Source organism: Dipodomys merriami, unplaced genomic scaffold, assembly GCF_024711535.1.
Source record: "Dipodomys merriami isolate MVZ:Mamm:240054 unplaced genomic scaffold, mDipMer1.0.p SCAF_411, whole genome shotgun sequence".
Lineage (NCBI taxonomy): Eukaryota > Metazoa > Chordata > Mammalia > Rodentia > Heteromyidae > Dipodomys > Dipodomys merriami.
Genome location: NW_027205727.1, coordinates 321883 through 346411, shown reverse-complemented (window position 1 = coordinate 346411; position 24529 = coordinate 321883). Strand labels below are relative to the sequence as shown.

The 24529-nt window shown below is 37.8% G+C and overlaps 1 protein-coding gene across 1 annotated transcript in view; it reads left to right on the top strand.

Moving 5' to 3' along the window:
* The window catches only part of LOC138807120 (zinc finger protein 850-like), a 125144-nt gene extending 100944 nt beyond the window's left edge, over nucleotides 1–24200 (top strand). Inside the window, 2 exon segments of the mRNA XM_069992686.1 lie at nucleotides 8428–8438; nucleotides 22974–24200. Of these exon segments, the coding sequence (XP_069848787.1) occupies nucleotides 8428–8438; nucleotides 22974–24200 (1238 nt within the window).
* The last annotated feature ends 329 nt before the right edge of the window (nucleotides 24201–24529 follow it).

Genomic DNA, 24529 nt, shown 5'->3' with positions numbered 1-24529 from the left:
TAGCATGCGAGCCTTGAGCATAAACAGCTCAAGGTCAATGTCCAGGCTCTGAATTCAAGCCCCAGGACCTGTATGTATGCATACACACCCAGGGGGTCCACTAACAGCCAGAGTGATGAAGGCCATGAAGAGAACATTCATTCACCTGCCTACCACACTAGGACCTTGCAGAACAATCTAGAACTGTGTAGAGAGTTCTGTCTCCTCCCCGTTTGCTGTTGTCCCTTAGATTTGGATGCTGGCTCTTCCTGTTACTGAAGTCCCCATTCCTAGGCCTGTAGGAGACCCTTCCTCCAGTTCTGTCCCCAGCACCACACCCAAAACACGGCTCCCAGTCAGCCACCCCCTCTATACCCCACAGCCCATGGTCATACTACCGTATCTTCCTCTGTGTGTGTGTGTGTGTGTGTGTTTGTGTGTGTGTGTGTGTATGTGTGTGTGTGCTTGTGTGTATATGTATGCACAGGTGCATGTGTGCATGTTCATCCTGGGAATTGAACATAGGACCTGCACATTGTCCCTCAGCTTTACTACTCAAGGTTATCTCTGTATCTCTTGAGGCACACCTCTGCTTTCAGCTTTTTGATATCTAATTGGAGATAAGTGTCTTATGGACTTTCCTGCCTTGTCTGGCTGCACACCATGATTCTTGCCTCACTCCTAGTCTCCTGAGTAGCTAAGATTACAGGTGTGAAATACCAGTACGCAGAAAACCTGTTTATCTATCTATCTATCTATCTATCTATCTATCTATCTATCTATCTATCTACCTATCTATCTATCTATCTATCTATCTATCTATTGCTGGTAATGAGGCTTCAATTCAGAACCTAGTCACTGTCCCTTAGCTTTTTTGATCAAGGCTGGAATTCTGCCACTTGAACCACAGCCCCACTTTGGAATATTTGCTGGTTCTTTGAAGGTAAGTCTAGGGACTTTTCCTACCCAAGTTGTCTTTGAACCAAGATCCTTAGTTCTCCGCCTCCAGAGTCCTTCTTTCTGTGTTATTTTTCCATATCTGTTTGTTACTATTTCTCTGCTTTTGTCCAGAGAAGCTGATCTGAGACCCTTCCCAGATCACGCATGCTGCCATGTGCAGTGTGGCAAAGGAATGGCTTGCAGAATGAAGGAATGAAGTCTGTGTGTCCAGCCTCCATCTAGGGATGTGGCAGGTTTCAGGTTAAGGCACTAAAGGTGACTAAGTTATGATCTCTGCCCAAGGAGCCCATGTTCTTCCCATAATGAGAAAGCCTACAGCTGGACAGAAAGACATGAGATCTTCGGGGTGGCAGCCCTGAACTCCCTAGGAGAGTTTTGGGAGTCTGTGATGAGAAACAAAGTAGTCACCAGGAAGGAATAGGCCTAGCCCAAAAGGCAGGGAGTAACAGAACACTCCCTTCCCCTCACCCAAAATCTAAGACCACTGGACAATAAATGGTTGGTGTGAACATTGTTCTGCCCTTTGACTGGGCTTGGACAAGGTCCCTTCTTCTGTGTGTGTGTGTGTATGTGTGTGTGTGTGTGTGTGTGTGTGTGTGTGTGTGTATGCATGCATGAGGGTGTACACACACACACACACACACATTGGATGAACATAGAAATATTATTTTATAAGAAATGTACTCATTATCTTGCCCATGTAATTGTAACCCCTCTGTACAGTATTTTCACAATAAAAGAAAAAATATTATTTTAAAAAATCATCTCTAAAACAACTCACTGATGGCTTACGACTGTAATTCTAGCTATTTGGGAGGCAGAGATCTGAAGATCTCAGTTCAAAGCCAGCCCCAGCAGATATATTTGAGAGATTCTTTTCTCCCATGAACCAGCAAAATCCCAGAAGTGAACATATGGCTCCAGTGGATAGAGTGCCAGCCCTGAAAAGAAAAGCCAAGTAAGAGTGACAGACTCTGAGTTAAAGCCCCAATGCTAGCAAAAATCAGGCAGATAACTAATTTAAAAAATCAGCTCAGAGCTTTCCTCATCTGTAAAATGGAATGATGAACAAGATAATGGAAGAATGAAGGAAGACAATCGTGAAGGGCCTCAATTCACCCCATTCCACCCCCAACACCCAGCAAATATACAAAATCACCTGCTCATTACTTAGAGCCAACCAACTAGGCCTGCTTAGCCTTGTTGTTTTAGTGCCACCTGCTGGTACAAATGCAAAATGCTGCATGTTGCCATCCTAGGAGACACTCCGGCAAGTGTCTTACCTGCTTCACAGACCTCTGGCCTCATTGGGTCTCACTTTGTCTGTCTGCTACATAAACACAATAGACTCCTTCTGCTCCATATCCTGCATCTTCCGGGCTTGTGATTTTCAGATTATTTCTTTTCTATTCCTTCTGTTGATCCTGGGGCTTGATCTCAAGCCAGGGTGCTATCCCTTAATATTTATGCTCAAGGCTAGCACTCTACCAATTGAACCACACCTCCACTTCTGGCTTTTTGCTGATTACTTGGAGATAAGAGTTTCGTATGAGCTAGGTGTCAATTGCTCAGGCCTTTAATCCTAGCTACTCAGGAGGCTGATATCTGAGGATGTCAATTCAAAGCCAGCCTGGGCAGGAGAATCTGTTAGTTTCCTATCTCCAATTATTTACAGAAAAATCTAGAAGTGGTGCTGTGGCAAAAGAGTGCTACCTTTGAGCAAAAGAGCTCATGGATAGCTCCCAGATGCTCAGTTCAAGCCATAAGACTAGTAAAAAAAAAGTTATAGATTTTTCTTTTTGCCTGGGCTGGCTTTGAACCCTGATCCTCAGATCTCAGCCTCCAAAGTAACTAGGATTACACACAAAGGGCCCCTCTTATAAAGGTTCTGTCTCCTATTACTGTGACCTTCAGCCATCCTGTATGCAAGCCCCTAGACATCATCTCATCCTGCCTTGAGCAGTTAAGCACGTGGGCTACTGGGCATCACACTGTGGCCCATCACCCCTGGAAGACTTGTACATGAACACTGGACTGAATGGACCTCAGAGATATTTCCTTTTCTTTTTAGTCCCCTTCTTTGTAGAGATCTTCATTTCTTTGGCTTTCAATCCCAAATAATTTAATAATCTTACTGATATCTCTTCTTTCAAAACTGATCACACCTCTTTTGTGTGCCTATTTTTAAGGCCCTGATATGGATCTTGTGTCCTGTTGTGGCTTCTCCTGACCTGAGCTTACTCAGGAGGACTAATGCTTGTGCAAAAGATATGATAAGTTTACAGGTTTATGAAGGAGTCTGGACGGATTCAATGACTGGATGGGTTTGTATTGATTTATATGTAACACTAATTTAATATTTCATATTAATGAAATACAATCTTACTGATTACTCCAAAGCATTATATGTGTACTTATATACATATATGTGTCTATATGTTTGTCTTTGAAAGAATGGCAGTTTTTATTTTAGAACTATTATCAAACACAAGAATAGTAATTGGTATAGTTGATATTTCCAATGAAGAAAGCAGATATTTTTTGCCTCCAATCATCAATATTTATTGAGCATTTACAGTGTACTGAACACAATAGAACATACAGAAAATATTGTCCCTGCCTGGAGGATCTTACATTCTGAAAGAAAAAATATATCTTTTTTTTTTCTCGGTCGTGGGGCCTGAACTCTGGGCCTGGGAGCTGTCCCTCAGCTCTTCAGCTTGAGGCGAGCACTCTACCACTTGAACACAGCACCATTTCTGACTTTTTCTGTGTACGTGGTGCTGAGGAATAGAAACTAGGGCCTCGTGCATGCAAGGCAAGCACTCTATCACTGAGCCACCTTCTCAGCCCCACTTGTCTTTTAAAATGGCACTTTTATTTGGTGTCTTCTGTAACTTTCTGAGGAAATATTCTGTAGGGTGAGATTTGATATAACTCAGACCCATCATTACTTAGAGAAGATTTAAAGACAAACAATGGCAGAGCATTCTAGATAGAGTTTGTAGGAGATACACAATCTCATTAAGTAAGGTGAGATGTGCTGCAGTAGAGGATGGTTAATAGTTTGTGGGATGTAAGCAAGGAAAGCAAGGGATCTTAGACAGTGAGTAGACCAGAAAAGTCATGTGACCTTTTCCGTAGTACATGGCCACCAAGGAGGAATGGTTAGTGACAAGACAGAAGGCTAAAAAAAAAAAAAAAAAAAAAACGGTAATCCTGTGTGCCTGGCAAATAAAATTACCAAAATCGAAGGCAAGCTGAATCAAAAAATTCTCAAAAACCAAAACTGACTTAGATGCACAGAATTTTCAGTTAATACTAACCATTGTCATGGTGGGTCAAAAACGTTGTGGCTTCCTAACTTAGAAAATGCTATATATCAAAATTTTAACTGGAACATTATTTTTCAAATCAATGTTCCCCTCCCCAAGGAAAAACTTGGGTTTGTAGGAGGTAGTTGGTAGATAGATTAGTATTTTTGTTATTGTGATAAATTTTGCACTTTAAACTTGGTAAAAGCCCAGTAGTTGCCCAAAGGGAGTAAGGAACAAAGTTATAATAATGTACAATTTCTTTTGAGGCATATCAAAACCAAAAGAATAATTTACATGAAAAGTTGTAGAGAAAAAGGTAATAATGATTACCAAACAGTTCGTTTTCACTGCATCTTTACTTTTACATTTTTGTTTGTAGGTTGTCTAAAACAGTTAAATACAAATAAAATGTGTAGCAAAAATATGAGAGCAAGCAGCAGGTAACATTACAAATAATGGAATGTGAAACATTTCTGCCCTTATCCAGAGTTAATTGGGACACAACTTTGTCTCAAATAATATTTCTGGTACTGTAGTCTAAGGTGTGCACACTGAAATAGACTCTTCCACAGAAATAGATGATTCCAGAATGTAACAGCCATGGAATATCTGTACCACAGCCCTGCAAGTGCTCCAAAATTTTCGAATATCCAGAATAACTACACCTGTGCCTGGAACCAATTTTCCCTTTCATTCCCCACCAGTACAAACCAATATGTAGGAAGATTTCTTCACTTCGACATGGAAGAAGTTTTAACACACACTGGCCCTTGTGAAGTCCCCATGTACCAAAGTACATGCCAAACATTTACAACTTGTAAAAATTCTACATCTTCGGGCTGGGAAGGTGGCTCAGTGGTAGAGCGCTTGCCTTGCATGCCTGGGGCCCTGGGTTCGATTCTTCAGCACCACATAAGCAAAAAAGAAAAAAGCCAGAAGTGGCGCTGTGGCTCAAGTGGTAGGGCACTAGCCTTGAGCTGAAGAGCTGAGGGACAGTGCCCAGGCCCAGAGTTCAGGCCCCATGACTGGACCCAAAAAAAAAAAAATTCTACATCTTCATATTGGCCAATTGAAGATGAAAACAGATAAATCACTAAATGTTAACAGGCAATATCTATTCCCCTAATATTAAAAAACAACAACAAAAAACCCTGAGAAATATAGAGATTCAAATAGAAGCAACATAAACCCATCATAAATCATAAACAAACTATTTGTGGGACAGCATGGATGGCAATTAGTCTGCTGTATAAATTTTAGAATGAGGCAGACAAAAGTTGGAAGGCCATTTAATTTTCCCCTCCTTCTCCTGCTTTCACTTCATCTCCTTGGTAATCATATCTACAATGTCAACTTTTCTCTCAGTAACTACTTTATTAGCGTGCAGTCTTTGAACCCCTCTTCACTTAATGTATCAAGTTCAGCAATGACTTCATCAAAATCTGTCTTTGCAAGAAAGCAAGCTTTCTCTGGGGAGTCCAGAATCTCATAATAGAACACCAAGAAATTAAGGGCCAGACCCAAACTGATAGGTTTATCGGTTGTGAAGCTTGAACTCTGGGCCTGGGCACTGTCTCTCAGCTCTTCAGCTCAAAGCTAGTGCTCTACCACTCGAGCCATAGTACCACTTCCTGTTTTCTAATCGGTTTATCAGATATGAATCTCAAATATTTCTTTATTGCTATTGTTTCTAACATATTTGTACGATGATTTCTTTTTTGCTGTGTATGTCCCTCCCTGATGGTATCTGGTAAAGAACTGCTACACTTGTGTTTCGTTGAAAATCAATCTTTCTATGTTACTCCTGAGCTTGAATGATCCTCCCTACTCAGGCTTAGAAGTTGCTGCACTATAGTTGTATCACTGGGCCTGGAAACATTAGGCCTACACAGTTATTTTGAGAAGAGCTCCTAGGGAGCTAAGAAGTTAGGAATTCTCTGGTGATGCTGCATTATCAGTAAAGGAACTGTGTTGTCCCAAATGATGCCTGACTATTCCTGACTGTGGCAAATGCCAGAGGTCAGGACACAAGCCTGGTTTCTAGAAGTGGCCCTGACTCTTCCCACACTTAGGACCTGGGATAACAAAGATTTATTCCAAAGTCTAATGGGTAACACCTGGGAAGACAATATGAGGTAGCTTAGAGTGACTGAGAGGAACTTTTAGGCTCATAGAAGAGGGAGGAATTCACACTGGAATAGGGCATGCAAATGGAAAGACAAAAACACACTGGTTTGGGCCAAGCCATCAACCTTCACTGAGACCTATCCTTCACTTCACACTTGCACCTCACCCACATTCCCCCCGATCTCCCCAAACCACCATTAGTTTGAACAGTAATTGTGGTGAGGTGCCTGTTCTAAGACCACTCCTCCCACCCACAGGATGCTTTTCACTATTTAGCTGAACAAATTGTTAAAGAAAAGATAATGGGAACACCATGAGTTCAAGCCACAAGAGCAACAATGAATATCAAAGAAAAGAAATGAAAAGTAAAGAACCTTAAAGGAAAGGAAAAATTTGGAAACAGCCAAAAGCTACTTAAGATTCCAAAAATGGAATTTGGACATTTCTGGGAAATTGTTAGATTTTTTAAAAAAATTTAATTGGTGCAAGGAATTCTGCTAATTTATTGCAGTGTATACATTAAAGCATGAAAAATGATCCAAGATTCAGTTTAGTGCCTGCGAATACCTTTTTATATTGAACAGGGAGCTATTCCAAAATGTAAAGAAATCAGATATCATTTACATTCAACAGAACTTATCTGTTACACACGAACAGAAACAAGTCTCATAAGCTCAATTACATTAGTAGATCTAAGAATTAAAAAGCTAACTTATTTCATGCTTCCAATACTTGTCCATTTCTCAGATAGTCTAACAATGTTTCAGAAGACACACAGTGATTCTCATTAAAAAAAAAAAAAACTCACCTATGTTCATGCGAAGCAGGTGAAAACCTCCTTAAGCATCCCTGCAGTCCTAAGATAAAGGGCCTAGCACTGGTGGAAACCTACTTCCTCTCAGAGTGGCACGATGCATTGTGGGAATTGTAGTCTATGTTGCAGCACAGATACTTTGAAAGTGCAGGTTTTTTATTCTTTTTTTAAAAGCAGGGCAAAGAATCTTCTGCGCATGTGCCTCCCCACCCACTGTGGGTGGTTCCAGCCTTCAAATTCCGATTTCTTTCCCGTTGCCTTGCTGCTGGAAGTTTTCTCTTCAGTGGAGCTTGGGAGGTGTAACTTGAAGGGATCTCAGGCTGCAGAACTAATAACAGGTAGGAACTGTGAGCTGGATGCAAAACACAAGGCAAAATTGATCCTCCACATGTTCCTCCAGCATGAGGCTGATGATTTGTTCAGGGCTCCAGAGTTTGTGCTGCCACAGCCCTTGTGTCTCCAGGTGCCAGAAACTGGCTTGCAGCATTCTGACAGCAAGTTGGGTGGTTCTCCAGAATAGGAGAAAGTGTGCATTTATATTTCCATGATGGTGAAATTCTGCTGTTAACACCTGTGACCTTACTATCTTAGCCCAGGTGTAAGATTAGCATGGTAACAATTGTAGCAAAATTGTGAGGTGTGTGCCTGATTTGACTCCATTTATATTGCAGTTGTTTTTTGGGTTCCTGTGTTGTTTCTCCTACAGGTGTCTCTGCTCTTCTCCTTCCTTGTTAGCTTTCTTAGTACTCCTGGCTTTAGTTCACACGTGTTTGTACAAGAACTTTTTACTAGGAACAGGTCTACATGAGATATTACAGTAGTGTGTGATGGTCCTGTTTTTTTTTTTTTTTTTTTTACTTTCTGTTAAGCAATGAAGCCTAGCAATGTTTGAAGGAGGATACCTTGTCAACTCTGACAAGACCTACAGAGCAGAGGCAGAAAGGTAAAGGAAGGGCAAAATGTTTTCAGCTTCCTTGCCTTAAGCAAAGATTGGTTCTACTCACTAGAGCACAAGACTCAGGTGGTACTCTTTCCTCTAACACTCCCAATCACTAGGTGCTGTTGGAAGGTTAACAGTAACTAGTAGGAGGCGAAATGAACTTGCCTGAGGAATCAGTCAGAGCCTAGTTCTCAGAAAGGACATGGGGCTGTGGTTTGTGGATTAGGAATTATTGTCACAACTGAAAGTATCTATCTCTGTTCTTACTCATTTATTCAGCCTCTTCACAGTATCAATTCTTGTACAGGATCTCTCAAATGTCTCACCTGTGGATATACTGATAGTAGCCTTATAACATTGGTTTTTACCTGCAGTTAAGAAAGTGTTTGTCATGGAGTGTTACAGAAGGAAATTAAAGTACTGTGTCTTACTCAAAGTGGTATGGTTTTTAGAAGTTTTAGGTAGTGTTCTCCATTTTGTCTCAACCTGCTCAAAGAAGTATTATTTCACTTAAGAAAATCTTCATCGGAATTGAAGTCAATGAAGCTTGAACATTCATTTAAAATATGTTAGTGAAACACGTTGATCCCTTTTTATCCTTTGCAGTTCCTATGCATTTTCCTAGCTTAAAATGTTACTAACATGGAGGTTTTCCACTTTATCTGTTCTTGACAATTTACAATTTCTCCACTAGATTATTGAGCCTATTTTACATCATTTAAAATGAGAGACTGCCTAAATATGTATTCCAAAACAACTGTTCAATAGAATTTAAATACAATACAATAAAATGCTCTTTTTTGTGTGCTAGACCTGGTTCTTGGGCTCAAGCACTGGACATTGACCCTGAGCTTGTTTTGTTCCAGCCTAATGTTCTACCACTTAAGCCATATCTCAACTTCTAGGTATTTTAGTAGTTTATTGGAGATTAGTGTCTCTTAGACTTTCCTGCCCCAGCTGGCTTCAATCTGTGGTGCTCAGATCTCAGACTTCTGAGTAGCTAAGATTACAACTATGAGCCACCAGAGCCCAGTTACAAAATAAACTCTTAAATATAGATTATGTTTGTAATAAAATAATATGAAATAGAAACTTGAAATTTAAAGGATGATAGTCTAAATCCCAAAACAAGAAGAAAATATCACACCCTGAAATCTATAACAATTGTGGTTTTGAGTATTTGAATATGGATAATTAGCCTACAGAAGTTTCTTTGTTACTTTTTAAAAGTAAGAAACCATTCTTGTCATGTGGAACAATCCAAAATGAATGTGCAAATGTTGCTTTTAAGTGATTCATATTGTTCCTTAGCACAAACGACCTAACTGAAGTTTACAGAGTAGGTATTCATATTTCATACATATCACTGTAAAATTTATGTTATTTTATATTAAGAGTTTCTAATCCACGTAGTTGTGTAAAAAAAAATAAAAACTCTGGACAGTAGCATTTCCTGTGTAAAAGCCAAGCACTAAATATAAGAAAAAGCATATAGATATTTATTTTTTATTTTTATAAGTCTGCATTTTGGGGTGTCCTCAGCTTAGAATTTTGTGTTAGTATTATTTGTGCAACATAAGATTTTAATCTTCTGGTTCTTTAGCTGTGATGTTCTGTCACTCCTATGCTTAATATTTCATGTTACATCTTTATTAAGCCCTTTATCTCTCATATGATTGTTTAGGAAAGTGAGCATTAGGGACTTCTCAAAACTGTATTTACATAATCTTTACTGATTAAGTAAAGTAGGCTAAATGACAAATTTCAAGTTATTGCTCAAGGGTTCTCCAAGTATTTGGATGCAGGGAAATGTGCCATTTGAAAACCATTACTGAAATATTATAATACAAGTAATATGTATTGTATATATTTTCTTGTATAATTTTGGGGAAAAGTATTGAGTTATAACCTATATTCTCTCCATGGAGTTTAAATGTATAAATGAATAAGATACAGTGCAAAAGCTCGATGGCGTCCTAGGATCCATTTTAATGAATAGAAAAATAATTCATACAACCATAAATGTATTTCATTAATAATTAGTGGTATTGAAGGTGTGGATTTTTGTTTTAATTATTCAATCATTTTTAGGAACCTTAGTTTTTATGAATCCTCTATGTATATTAACCTAGAATACTGTTTGTCTACCAGCTAATGGACTGTGGAGTCATCCTCAGTGGAGCATTCAATACTCTACTTGAGACATCAAAGATTCTTCTCCCATAAGAAGGCTTTGTGCTTTTTCACTCCATGTATAATGTTTTGAGCAGGAAAATCTGAGGCATAATCACACAGATTCTTTCCTGACTATGTCAATTGCCTTTTCTCTAAGCCATGCGTCCAGAATCTTCTCTGCATTGGCAACAGAAAGAAAGAATGAGAGGATCTCTGGTGAGTTGTTTTTTATTTCTCATTTTTCACATTCCATTTTAGGAAGCTAAGTCTATCCAAGATTTAAAACAGAAAAAAAATATTCAGATTCAAGAACATGTTCCTAAACAAGAGTAAGATGGTTTTTAGAATGAGTAGATTATAGAATGTCTTAGTTGAGGGCAGACTTGCTTGGAGTTTTCTGATGTGAGATAAAGTAGTCACACTTGTTTGGTGATTCAATGCCATTGAGGGAGTCACTTGTCATGTAAAGTGGACATTTGCTGACAACTTGTCAGAGATCACCTCCTTATGATTAATGTTGAATTATGTTAAACAGGTTTTACTGGAGTTTCTGAAATAGTGTGGTCACACACACACACACCTTCAAATGTGAGAGATTACTTAGTAAGATACATGTAATTAAATTACTCTCCATACATACTTCTTGGACTGCTTACTGGTCTTTGACTACATAAAACTTGATAATATTTGATGATATAGTGTGTGGTCTTCCTAGAAAGCCCTTTGTATTTTTCCTAACGTGTCGTCACAAGATTTTTTTTCTCTATTTACTCTCTTCATTCTGTTTCCTACTCATAAGCTTTCATCATTTCTCTCTTTCTCTCACTTTTTATATATTTTCTTCCCTGTGTCTTCATCTTTTTCAGTCCCCCTTCTCTCCATCTGTCTCTCACCATTTTTCAAATGCTGTATCTGGGAACTTGTTTGTTTTACTGATCAATTTTCCTTTGCTGACATAGTTCTTTGAATTGAAATTTCTCTTACCCCTTTTCTCTTTATGTCTGAGATGAACGTTTGTTGTGTTGCATGCTTGGTGTCTAAATTCAACACTAATGGGATACACCTACCTCATTCTCCACTGTCTTTCTTGTGCTAGTGTTGGAACAGGAACTCACAGGCTTCACATCCTTTCCGCTTCCTCCTTCACTGTTGGCACTACTTGGTCTTTTAAAAAAAATCTTTTTGCATTGTAAAATAGTTAACAGAGGGGTTACAGTTACATGATTATATTTCCTATGGAGCATTGTTACCTGCTCCTTTGTTTTTCCTTTACCATTTCTTTCCTCCTAAACTCTGCAACCCCTCCCACCCTCCCTCACTCAAATGGTAAAGTTCGTTTTCAACCTAGGGTCTTTTTTTTGTTTTGGGGTCCAGTTGTGGGGCCTGAATTCTGGACCTGGGCGTTGTCCCTCAGCTCTTCCCACTTGAGCCACAGCGCCACTTCCGGCTTTTTTTCTTTTTGCTTATGTGGTGCTGAGGAATCGAACCCTGGGCCTCATGCATGCAAGGCAAGCGCTCTACCACTGATCCACCTTCCCCGCCCCCAACCTAGTGTCTTGTACATCTCATTGTTACAATGAGTCAGCCTGTATCCCTATTTAAGCATTTTGTTTTTTTCCGTCCTATCCCCAAATTAGAAAATTGTATATACAAGATGCAAGGCACCACAAAAACATAACACTGAAAACAGGGGTTATACCGTGGGGGAAGAACATACCAAAGGAACACAAAGTCACATAGTACATTAAAAACAATAGCAAGAAAGAGAAAAATCACTTGAGTTCCTGTCTTAGGGCTCATTTCACTTCATATCATCTGATATGGTCATATGTACATAGCTTTTGACCATTTCTGCTTGTCCTAGACATGTACTAGTTATTTCAAATAAGGGAGATCATGGGACCTATGTTTCTTTGGGCCTGGCTTACTTCACTTATTACAAATTTCTCCAAGTCTTAACATTTCCTAATAAATGGGGTGATGCCATTGTTTCTGATGGAGGCCTAGAAAAGCATTGTGTGTGTGTGTGTGTGTGTGTGTGTGTGTGTGTGTGTGTATGTCTATACACATATATGTATAAATACATATTATGTATATATGGATATATATATCATATTTTCTTGATTCACTCATCTACTGAGGGGCATCAAGGTTGGTTCCATATCTTAGCTATGGTAAATAAAGCTGCAATAAACATAGGTGTGCTGGTAGCTTTAGTATACCCTTGTTTGTGATCTTTGGGTAAATACCCTAAAGTGTGATTGCTGGGTCAAAGGGGAGCACTATGTGGAGTCTTTTGAGGAACCTCCATACTACTTTCCAAAGTGATTGAACAAGCTTACACTCCCACCAACAATGCAGTAGGGTTCCCTTTTCTGTTTGCATCCCCTCCAGCATCTGTTGTTATTCGTGTTCTTGATTATAGCCATTCTATCTGGGGTGAGGTGGAATTTCAAGGTTGTCTTAATCCGCATTTCTTTTTGGCTAGAGAAGTTGAGACTTTTTTTGATTTTTGTGTTTTTTTTAGAATGAAATTGCTCCATTTGTTAGGAAATGGAAAGTCTTGGAAAAAATTATACTAAGAGAAGTAAGAAAGGCCCAAAGAAACATAGGTCCCATGGTTTCCCTTATTTGCAATAACTTGTATATGTCTGAAACAAGCAGAAATGGTCAGATAAGTTGAGTTTAGGCAAAAATGAACCCCATTAAGGATTCAAATGTATTTTCTTTCTTGTAATTGCAGGTCCCATGGTTTCCCTTATTTGCAATAACTTGTATATGTCTGAAACAAGCAGAAACGGTCAGATAAGTTGATTTTAGGCAAAAATGAACCCCATTAAGGATTCAAATGTATTTTCTTTCTTGTAATTGTTTCTAACATATTTATAAGTTGAGCCTTTTTTAAATATGTCTTTTGGCCATTCTTATTTCCTCTTCAGATTAGATTCTTGTTAAGTCTTTAGCCCACTTATTTATTGGGCAGTTGTTTCTCTGAGGATTTGTTGTTGGGGATTTAATTTCTTGAGTTCTAAGTATATTTTAGATATGAGACCCATGTTCATTTTATGCCTAGTGAAGATCTTCTGCCAATCTGTGGGTTTTGTATTGATCTTGTTAGCAATGTCCTTTGCCATGCAGAAGCTCTGCGGTTTCATGCAATCCCATTTGTCCAACCTTTCTTTGATTGGTTGTGTTTCTGGGTCTCTATTAAGAAAATTTTGGCTGGTGCCAAGTACCACTAGAGTTTCTCCTATTCTTTTCTGTAATGTTTTTTAGGGTGTTTGCTTTGAATGTGAGGTTTTTGATCGTTTTGGAATTGATTCTGGTGCAGGGTTATATATACAGATCTAGCTTTAGTTTTCTACAGGTAATGAACCAACTTTGCCACCACCATTTACTGACGAAGTTGTCTTTCCTCCATTCTATTTTTGAGCTCCCTTCTCAAAGGTTAGGTGGATATAGGTCTGTGTGTACATTTTTGGGACTTCAGTCCTATTCCATTGGTCCTCAAGTTTGTTCTTGTGCAATTACCAATCTGTTTTGATTACTATGGCTTTGTAGTACAGTTTGAAATTTGGTAGTGATATTCTACCAGCATTGTTCTTTCTGGTATGGATCATTTTTGCTATCTGGGGTCTTTTATTGTTCCATATACATTTCTGGCTTGTTTTTAATATTTCATTGAAGAACTCGGACTATTGATAAGTATCGCATTGAATTTGTAGATAGCCTTTGGAAGTATTGTCATTTTCACAATGTTGATCTTCCCATTCCGGGAGCATGGTAGGTTTTTCCAGTTCCTAAGTTGTGCTTTAATTTCTTTTTTGGCACTATCTCTTGAGCCACACCTCCTCCAATATGTTGATTAGCTGCTTAATTTGAGTTGTCTACCCAGTTTTCTGGCTTCCAGCCTCCTTAATAGCTAGGGTAGGATAAGCATCTTGAACCAGAAGCACTTGTTTTGTTTTTACTTACTTGAATATTTATCATTAATAATTAATTGGATACTACAATAAAGTTAGATGATTGTTAACAGCATATTTAAAATTAATATTCAACCTAAGCTCCAGTATTTCATGTTTCAATTAAGTGATGTACTTTATTTCTAATAATTGTAGCTGTTTTTCTAACTGTGCTACATTTTCTTCACTAACTTTATGCTCACACAACTCCATGAAGAAATTGTTTCAAATTTAATTGATCTATTGTTATCGTGGTGATGTATAGAGAGACTACCATTTCTTGGGCCAGGTATTGAATACATTTCCTTTCATGCTGTGTCTTCCATACCCTCACTCTCTCCCAATGTTTCCCTGCCATCTTGACTCATGATTTGTACAGCTTACTTTCATCAGTGCCTAATGACCTCCACAGATGCGCTTTTTACCCCATTTCCTTCTAGTTCTCTGGCTTTCCCCCACTCTCCAGAAGAGATCCATGTGAATACACCATATCTATTTAAACTTTTTTTTTGCCAAACCTGGGGCTTGAATTTGGAGCCTGTCCTGGGCACCATTCCTGATCTTGATTTGCTCAAGTCTACAACTCTACCACCTGAGCCACAGTGCCATTTCCTAATTTTTCTATTTATGTAGTGCTGAGGAATGGAACCTAGAGCTTCATGCATGGCAGGCAAGTACTCTAACACTTAGCTATATTCCCAGCCCAAAACTATGTGTTTTTATTTCAAAGGTGAAGTAAGAAAGAGGCTATATTTAATATTCTATAAATCACAATGACGGAATACATTTCTTTGAGATCCATTGTAATTTCCCTGTGTTTATTTCACTCATAGAATACTGTAAATATATCTTTTAATTTTCATGTATTTATAACATAACTTTAATTTTTCATATTGTTTTCTACACCATTTGTCTTCCAATTTACTATTAATCTTGGAATATGTGTCTTGATAAATGCAACACCATAGTATTTTTTTTTAAGTTTAAGATAATGGCATCTATGTGTGTGTTCGTGCTGATTTTTTGTCTGGTTGTTATATCAGTTAGTAAGAGGAGTATTAGTTCTACAATAGTAATGGTAGATTAAAATATTAAAACTGCATGGTCTTTTAAACACGTCTTTGTACCTTTGCTTTTCAGCATACATTTTTACTATCATAATGTATAATCTGTCTGTCATTATCAATGATCTATATCTGTGGTCATATATTTTGGGCTGATGCTTATTTCCTACATATTATCACTATTTGTATTTTTCATCATTAACTTTTGCTCATGGTATCTTTGTATATTTTTTTTAATTTTTATTTCTCTCTAGTCCATGACTTTGGATTGCTCATTAATTTTTTTTCTTCTGTTCATGTCAGACAGTGCCTTATATATTTACTATATTTTACAATATAAATATGGTCTTATTTTGATGGATATCTTGCTATTTAATATCTGTTTGTCTCATCTGATATTTATTTCTTATTTTGCTTCTATGTAACCTGCACACACCTCAACTTCACTGTAAATCACCTCTCATATAAGCTGCAGACATTCTCCTGTACACTGTGAATTACCTCTGATACCAATTACAAATTAAATCTGATGTAAATAGTTGTTATACTCCATTGTTCATAGGATAAAAATAAGACTGCATGCTTAATACTTCACTGTAAATCACCTCTCATATAAGCTGCAGGCATTCTCCTGTACACTGTGAATTACCTCTGATACCAATTACAAATTAAATCTGATGTAAATAGTTGTTATACTCCATTGTTCATAGGATAAAAATAAGACTGCATGCTTAATACAGGTGCCCTACTTTTTCAAAGGTTTGTTTCTATGTTCCATTGAATTTGTGCAACTCAAAATATGCAAGAACTGCAAGATTTTTTAAAAACAGTCTTATTAATATTCTTCATACAGAAATAAGCAGACATTTCATGTAAAGAACAAAGGCTATTCTCAGGCTGAAGCATAGAGCTTCAGCAGAAGTAAAATGTGCAGGACAATTGCTATACTGTAGAACTGCAAGAAAATGAACTTTCTACCCTGTGGGATTCTTTGTTAGGAACACAAAGGAAATTAACTTGCTGGATGCATTTTTACTACGAACATTAATCTTTACAATATTATCATAGTAGTAGCATATAGCAGAATATAGTTACTTTTCAATGGAATTCAATGAAATTTATAACCTATGTATAACCTTTCTATTTTCCTTTAAAATTTTTATAGAAATAATTCTTTGAACTCAGACCCCCATATTTGCGAGACAAATACAAAATTAATTGATCCATATGCAGGATTCACAAACTTTGTTTTTAAAACACCTATGTGTTTGTATATTGAATTTGCATTCCTTATGAATTTTGAATATGGTACTATAAGTTTTCTTTTCACAAGAGAAATTACATACAATGTTTTCTATACATTCTTTTACCTACACATGTACCATTCCTTTAACTACACATTTACCTTTTTAATAATCTTCTCCTCTGTGTAGATCTATGTTAGCAATTTTTATTTTTCTCTTGATGCACAATAATTTTTTTTCGGTCCGGTTTTCGGGCCTGATCTCTGGCCCTGGGCCCTATCCATCAGGTCTTCAGCTCAAGGCTAGGGCTCTACCACTTGAGCCACAGCGCCACTTCTGGCTTTTTTCTTTTTTGCTCATGTGGTGCTGAGGAATCGAACCCTGGGCCTCAAGCATGCAAGGTAAGCGCTCTACCGCTGAGCCAGTCACCTTCCCAGCCCGACAGAATAATTTTTATAGCACTTAAAATGAAGATGTGTTAATAATGCATTATCTTTCCCTAGGAATACCTTCAATCTTTTTTTTTTTTTTTTTTTTGGGTCCAGTTGTGGGGCCTGAACTCTGGGCCTGGGCACTGTCCCTCAGCTCATCAGCTCAAGGTTAGCGCTCCACCACTTGAGTCACAGCGCCACTTCCGGCTTTTTTTTTTTTTTTTGCTTATATGGTGCGGAGGAATCGAACCCAGGGCCTCAGGCTTGCAAGGCAAGCGCTCTACCACTGAGCCACCTTCCCAGCCCCTACCTTCAATCTTAATTGTAAGAAGAGGCCCTTTGCCCCATGGATTGTGTATTGAAGTCTATTTTCTTAAAACACTTTATAGATATATTTCTTTTTGTGTGTTAGTCATCATTCACCTCTGATATTGTCAAGAATGACTGTATTCCTTTTAGACACTGTACAACAAATTAGTGCTGTATTTTATTCTAATTCTTAAATCTACTATATTTCTTACATCATGTCCCAATTCATAGTTTTATTCTCTTTCTTTCTTGTGGTGGTCATAGTTCACATTTTTGGGGATCATCTTGAGCATTCCTTAAGCCTCTATCCATTTACATCCATCCTTCAATTAAGGCCTATTAAAATGCAAAGCTGATTAAGAAATATTTTATGGTAATAAGTAAGTATTTGGTGTGGTAGGAAGTAGTCAGTGTTCACAAACGTTCATGCTGGCAGTTCATTTTTACATATGAAGAAACAAATGGCTATCTATGACCATACTTTTATATCTAGAAATTTAATAACAAAAATAGTTAACATCGGATGTTTTATTGTGAGAACTAAGTCAAATCTTATGAGAGCCAAATCATTCGTTTACTATTTTTTGCATAATTTACTCCTTTTAACATTTACCTGGATGCTGTGCTTTTCATAGATCTACTAATGTGTTATGTATTGCATATGATGTGATGGCCATGTTGTGACTGTTTATGAGAGCACTATTTAATAGAAACTCTAAATAGTATTGTCAGTGAGGCAGAATATGAAAATGCCGAAAACATATTTATTTACTTCATTGTTACCCAGATATATAGTAAATATTACCAAAATAAGCTAAACACACACTTTCAGACTCCTACTTATACTTATTGTTGTCTTGCTAGGTTATTAGCTTCTTAGAACTGTTTTCTTGTCTTTATTGCTGGAACCAGAAATGGGTTCTAATGTATTAGAAAAACTTTGTATGTGTAATTACCAAGTTACTATGGAGGCAAATATTTCTACTTTGATTATATATTCTCTCATTTTATAAATAACACAGAAAGTTCCAACCATATTCTGTAATACAAAAGCATACATGTAGAAGAATGAAATTCTAGTTTTGGTGTTCTCAGGACTCAGGGATTGATGGAATGTGCCCTTACAGAAGCTGGTGTCATTTGATGATGTGGCTGTGGAATTCAGCTGGGAGGAGTGGCAGGCATTGGATATTTCTCAGAGGACCCTGTATAGAGAGGTGATGCTGGAAACCTATAGCATGCTGGTGTCCTTAGGTGAGCCAAAAATATCACATTAACTTGAAAAGTTAAGTGGGGCTTGACCTCTGGGCGTTGGTACAGTGCCTCAGCTCTTCAGTTCAAGGTGAGCACCCTATCACTTGAGCAACAGCGCCTCTTCAAGCTTTCTGGTGGTTAAATTGGAGATAAGTATCTCACAGCTTTCCTATTAGGGCTGGCTTTGTATGGCAATCCTCAGATCTCAGCCTACTGAGTAACTAGGATTACAGGTGTGAACCACTGGTGGGCGGAAAATGATTTGTTTTTAGTAGATATGTGAATATTTATAGAACTTTCAATGCTATTTGGATGTAAGTTTCCAGTCTGAGGGAAGTGTCATTTGTTTCAAATGAAGGTAGATTATATACAGGTAGATTATATAAATTCTGAGGCAATTTTATTTTCATTGTTCAAGAATCCAAATCAGCAGTTTGACAAAAGTTCCAAACTGTCTTCCCTAAAGAGAAGACTGTATTCCCAAACTTGAAGTGATTATTGTGGGTAGATATACAATCTAGAAAACACATACATACATACATACATACATACATACATACATACATACATACATACATACCTATTTATCATTATTGTAAGTAAGAACTGGAAATCACTAGATTAGAGGGAGTATTTATAATCCAAACCTAGTACTAGATGCAGTGGTTCATGCCTGTAATTCTTAGGAGTCTGAAATCTGAGGCTTTCAGTTTGAAGCAAAAAATGCCAGTGAAGTCTCCATGAGACTCTTATCTCAAGATAACCACTCTTACACTGGAAGTGGAGCTAGGACTCAAACTAATAGAATGCTAACCTTGAGAAAAAGAATTGCATTCAAGTCACACAACCTGCAAAATTAATTCAAACCTCGGGGAGATTCAACCATGGAGACAGTGAGAAATGAAAGAAGATTTGGGAGCAACCTTGTTAACAGGATATCTGAAATCTTAGAACAATTTTGACACAGCATGAGCAATAAGTCTTCACTCTTATTAACAGGGCACACTGGTCCTAAACCTCAATTGATTGTCAAGCTGGAGCAAGATGAAGAGCCATATATGAGAGAAGCCTCAGACAAGAATTTCTCAGGTGAGTTAAAGCATCTTGCATAGTGATCATGGATCCAGAACCAAATTGGTAAATTCGTCTTGCTATGTACTGACCAATAATATTCCTAATTCCCTTGAGTCCCATGTGTAGCAGAGAACTAGGTGATCTTTGTGTTAGACTTGTGAATCAAAAATGCATGTAGATGCACACTGAACTGTGTAGGGCAGTAAAGGTAAAGTTAGCAATTCTTTCTCTTGGTGGAAATTATTTTGAAAAAAGAAAATTAGAAATGTGAAAAGTGAGATTTACTTTTCTTTGAAACTAGGACTAGGCAGGTATAGCAAATGACTATGCCAAGGCTGCTATCCTCTGATAAGAATAAGGAGGGTAGCCGGGCGCTGATGGCTCACGCCTGTAATCCTAGCTACTCAGGAAGCTGAGATCTGAGGATCACGGTCCAAAGCCAGCCCGGGCAGGAGAGACCGTGGGACTCCTATCTCCAATAAACCACCAGAAAACCGGAAGTGGCGCTGTAGCTCAAGTGGTAGAGCGCTCGCCTTGAGCTGAAGAGCTGAGCGACAGCTCCCAGGCCCAGAGTTCAAGCCCCACGACCGACAAAAAAAAAAAAAAAAGAAAGAAAAGAATAAGGAGGGTAGAGGCCAGGATACAGAACCAAAGCTGTCAGTCTAGAGAGAATAATTAACTAGGTCATGATCTGATGTGGCTTTAGTTCATGAGTCTGAGGGTTTAAAAGTCCGATGAGATTCTGTCTAAGGTGGAGGGAAACAAATTATTACATTTCTAAAGATACTTAATTCACCGTGAGAACTTATAACTGAAGAAATGTGGATATAAACTTTATTCTCAGGTGTAAGCAAAGGTTTGTATAAAAAAGGTACAATCTCCAAAGTTAGAAAATACTGTTCTCCTAATGTTTGAGAAGTAAAGTAGCACAATATATAAATCATTTTAAGAAAGTAAAACAATACAAAGCATCTATTCCCCTAAGATCAAACAAAACAATTTTTGGGAAAAAATGAAGAATGCTACATATTAAGTTATACAGGTTAAAAAGCTAGCAGTATATGGTTTAGTAATTTGTATAAATAATTCCTCTGACATAAAAAAGAAGAAAAACATGAAATACAGAAAAACATTTTCCATCATAAACTGTCAGTGTTACTCTTTTTTTGTTGTTGTGAAAACAATTTATAGGGGGGTTACAATTACATGGGCAAGGTAATGAGTACATTTCTTACCAAGCATTGTTGCCTCCTCCTTTGTTTTCCGTTACCATCCCCTCCCATCATTCCCCTCCAGCCCCCCGCCCCAGCCAAAGTTGGGAATTCATTTTTCGACATAACATCTTGTACATCTCATTGTTGGAATGGGTCCACCTTCCCTGCACAAATTATACCTACATCAAACACAGTAAAAACAGGGGTTATACCATAGGGGAGGGACATATAAAGCAATAAAGAAATATCATATATATATATATATGTTAGATACAATAGCAATAAATAAAAACATATGAGTCCTTATCTTGGGGTTCATTTTGCCTAACATCAATTTATTGACCGTTTCTGCTTGTCTCAGATATATACTAGTTATTGCAAATAAGCGGAACCATGGGACCTCTTTCTTTGGGCTTGGCATACTTCACTCAATATAACTTTTCCAAGTCTTTCCATTTCCTAACAAATGGAGCCATATCATTCTTTTCGATGAATGCATGGAATTCCATTATGTATATATACCACATTTTCTTGATCCATTCATGTACTGAGGGGCATTTGTGTTTGTTCCTTATCTTACCTATGGTAAACAATGCTGCAATAAACATCGTTGTGCTGGTACCCTTAGTATGGTTTTGTTTGTGATCATTTGGGTAAATGCCCAGAAGTGGGATTGCTGAGTCATAAGGGAGCTCTATGTGGAGTCTTTTGAGGAGCCTCCATTCTGTTTTCCAAAGTGGTTGTACAAGTTTACACTCCCAACAACAATGCAGTAGTGTTCCCTTCTGTCCATATCCCCTCCAGCATCTGTTGTTATTAGAGTTCTTGGTTATAGTAGCTCAGTGGTAGTGTCCTTGCCTTGAATGCATAAGGCTCTGGGTTCGATTCTTCAGCACCATATAAGCAGGTAAAACTGGGAGTCGTGCTGTGGCTCAAATGATAGAGAGCTAGCATTGAGCTGAAGAGCTGAAGGACAACACCAGGCCTGGAGTTTATGCCCCATGACAAAAAACGGTGTAAGGAAGAGTATTACTTTCTTAATCAATACATCGTGGTGAAAGAAATTTATTTCTCATAAATCAATTCCTACATTAATATTTCAAAATTTGTAACAATTAAGATTGGGAAAATGTCTTTACCTTTATTTTAAGGAGTATTTGGATCTTATTTATGTTTTTTTTCTTCTTTATATGACTCATTTTAGATATTCAAAAAATGGAGCATGTGATTAAGACTTACCAGGAAGGTCCAGATGAATGTCTGCGTGACGTAGCTGTCACAAATATTAACACAATAGAGCAAAGAGTGAGATTAGTGACAACTTCTAACTTGACCTCAAAACAGAAGCCAGATCTGAATAGGAATGATGAGAACTCCTTAAGGATGACGACGGACGAGTTCATTCAGTGTCAGAACATGCTCCACTACAGTGAGCCTGGTAAGATGCCAGCTGCATATATGCCTGGTGTTTCTCCTGTAGTTAAACAATCGCTTAGATATTCAGAGGCTTTTAGTCAAAATTATGATGGTCCATATTTTGAATATGGAGGAGAGAAGGTATTAAATTCAGAGATGATATTCTTTCCACATAATTGGGTTTGCATCAGAGATCCCGCCTCTAACCATAACGAATATAGAGAAGAATATGATAAGTCTGCTCTTCTTGCCCAAGAACTTTGTCAGGGAGGGAGGTTTCCAGTCACTATGCATCAGAAAAGAGACACAGGAGAGAATCCTTATACAAGTAGTGAATGTGAGAAATCATTCAGTAAGGATTTACACCTTACAAAACCTGAGAGGAAATATCCAGAGAATCCTGATGAGTATAAGCAATGTGCAAAATCTATCTCTAAGAATTCAGAACTAAGTTCTGATCAATCTAAAACAACACCAGAAGAGAAACCCTATGAATACGAAGAATGTAGGAAATTTTCCACCCAAAAGTCAGGTCTCAGAAGGCATCACAGAACTGACAAAGAACAGAAGTTTGATGAATGCAACAAATGTGGAAAATCATTTAGAATGAAGTCATACATCACTTTGCATCAGAGAATACACATAGGACAGAAATCTTATGAATGTGACAAATGTGGAAAGTATTTCAGACAGAAGTTTCACCTTATTGTCCATCAGAGAACACACACAGGAGAGAAACCTTATGAATGTAATGTGTGTGAAAAGTCTTTCACCCGTAAATCAGACCTTACTGTTCATCAGAGAACACACACGGGAGAGAAACCTTATGAATGTAACAAATGTGGAAAGTATTTCAGACAGAAGTTTCACCTTATTGTCCATCAGAGAACACACACAGGAGAGAAACCTTATGAATGTAATGTGTGTGAAAAGTCTTTCACCCGTAAGTCAGACCTTACTGTTCATCAGAGAACTCATACAGGAGAGAAACCTTATGAATGTAATGTGTGTGAAAAGTCTTTCACCCGTAAGTCACACCTTACTGTTCATCAGAGAACACACACAGGAGAGAAACCTTATGAATGTAACAAATGTGGAAAGTATTTCAGACAGAAGTCTCACCTTATTGTCCATCACAGAACACACACAGGAGAGAAACCTTATGATTGTAATGTGTGTGAAAAGTCTTTCACCCATAAGTCACGCCTTAGTGTTCATCAGAGAACACACACGGGAGAGAAACCTTATGAATGTAACAGATGTGGAAAGTATTTCATATTAAAATCACACCTTACTGTCCATCAGAGAACACACACAGGAGAGAAACCTTATGAATGTAATGTGTGTGAAAAGTCTTTCACCCATAAGTCACCCCTTAGTGTTCATCAGAGAACACACACGGGAGAGAAACCTTATGAATGTAACAGATGTGGAAAGTATTTCAGATTAAAATCACACCTTAATGTCCATCAGAGAAAACATACAGGGGAGAAACCTTATGAATGTAATGTGTGTGAAAAGTCTTTCACCCATAAGTCACACCTTAGTGTTCATCAGAGAACACATACGGGAGAGAAACCTTATGAATGTAACAAATGTGGAAAGTATTTCAGATTAAAATCACACCTTACTGTCCATCAGAGAACACACACAGGAGAGAAACCTTATGAATGTAACAAATGTGGAAAGTATTTCCGTTTTAAATCAGACCTTACTGTCCATCAGAGAAAACATACAGGGGAGAAACCTTATGAATGTAATGTGTGTGAAAAGTCTTTCACCTGTAAGTCACACCTTACTGTTCATCAGAGAACACATACAGGAGAAAAACCTTATGAATGTAACAAATGTGGAAAGTCCTTCATCTGGAGTTCATCCTTCAGGAAGCATAAGAGAATCCACACACATGAGAAATCTTAGGAATGTGATAACTATGGAAAGTCTCACCTGGATGAAAAATAAGTTTGCATGATAGAACCAAAACCTGATAGAAGCCTTGTGAATGTAGCAAATGTGGAGCCTTTTAGCCAGAAGGCATGCCTCATGGTTCCAAATTGAATGCACACAGGAGAAAAATCTTATGAATGAAAAAAAATGTGGAAAGTTTTTGAGAAGTCATAGTTAAATTTTCATCAGAAAACACACAGGAGAAAAACATTATGAATGAAACAAGTATCAAAAAAGTCCTTCACTTAGTAATCATGCATGGATGAGTATTTATAGAGCAGAGACAAGAAAGACAAGGTATG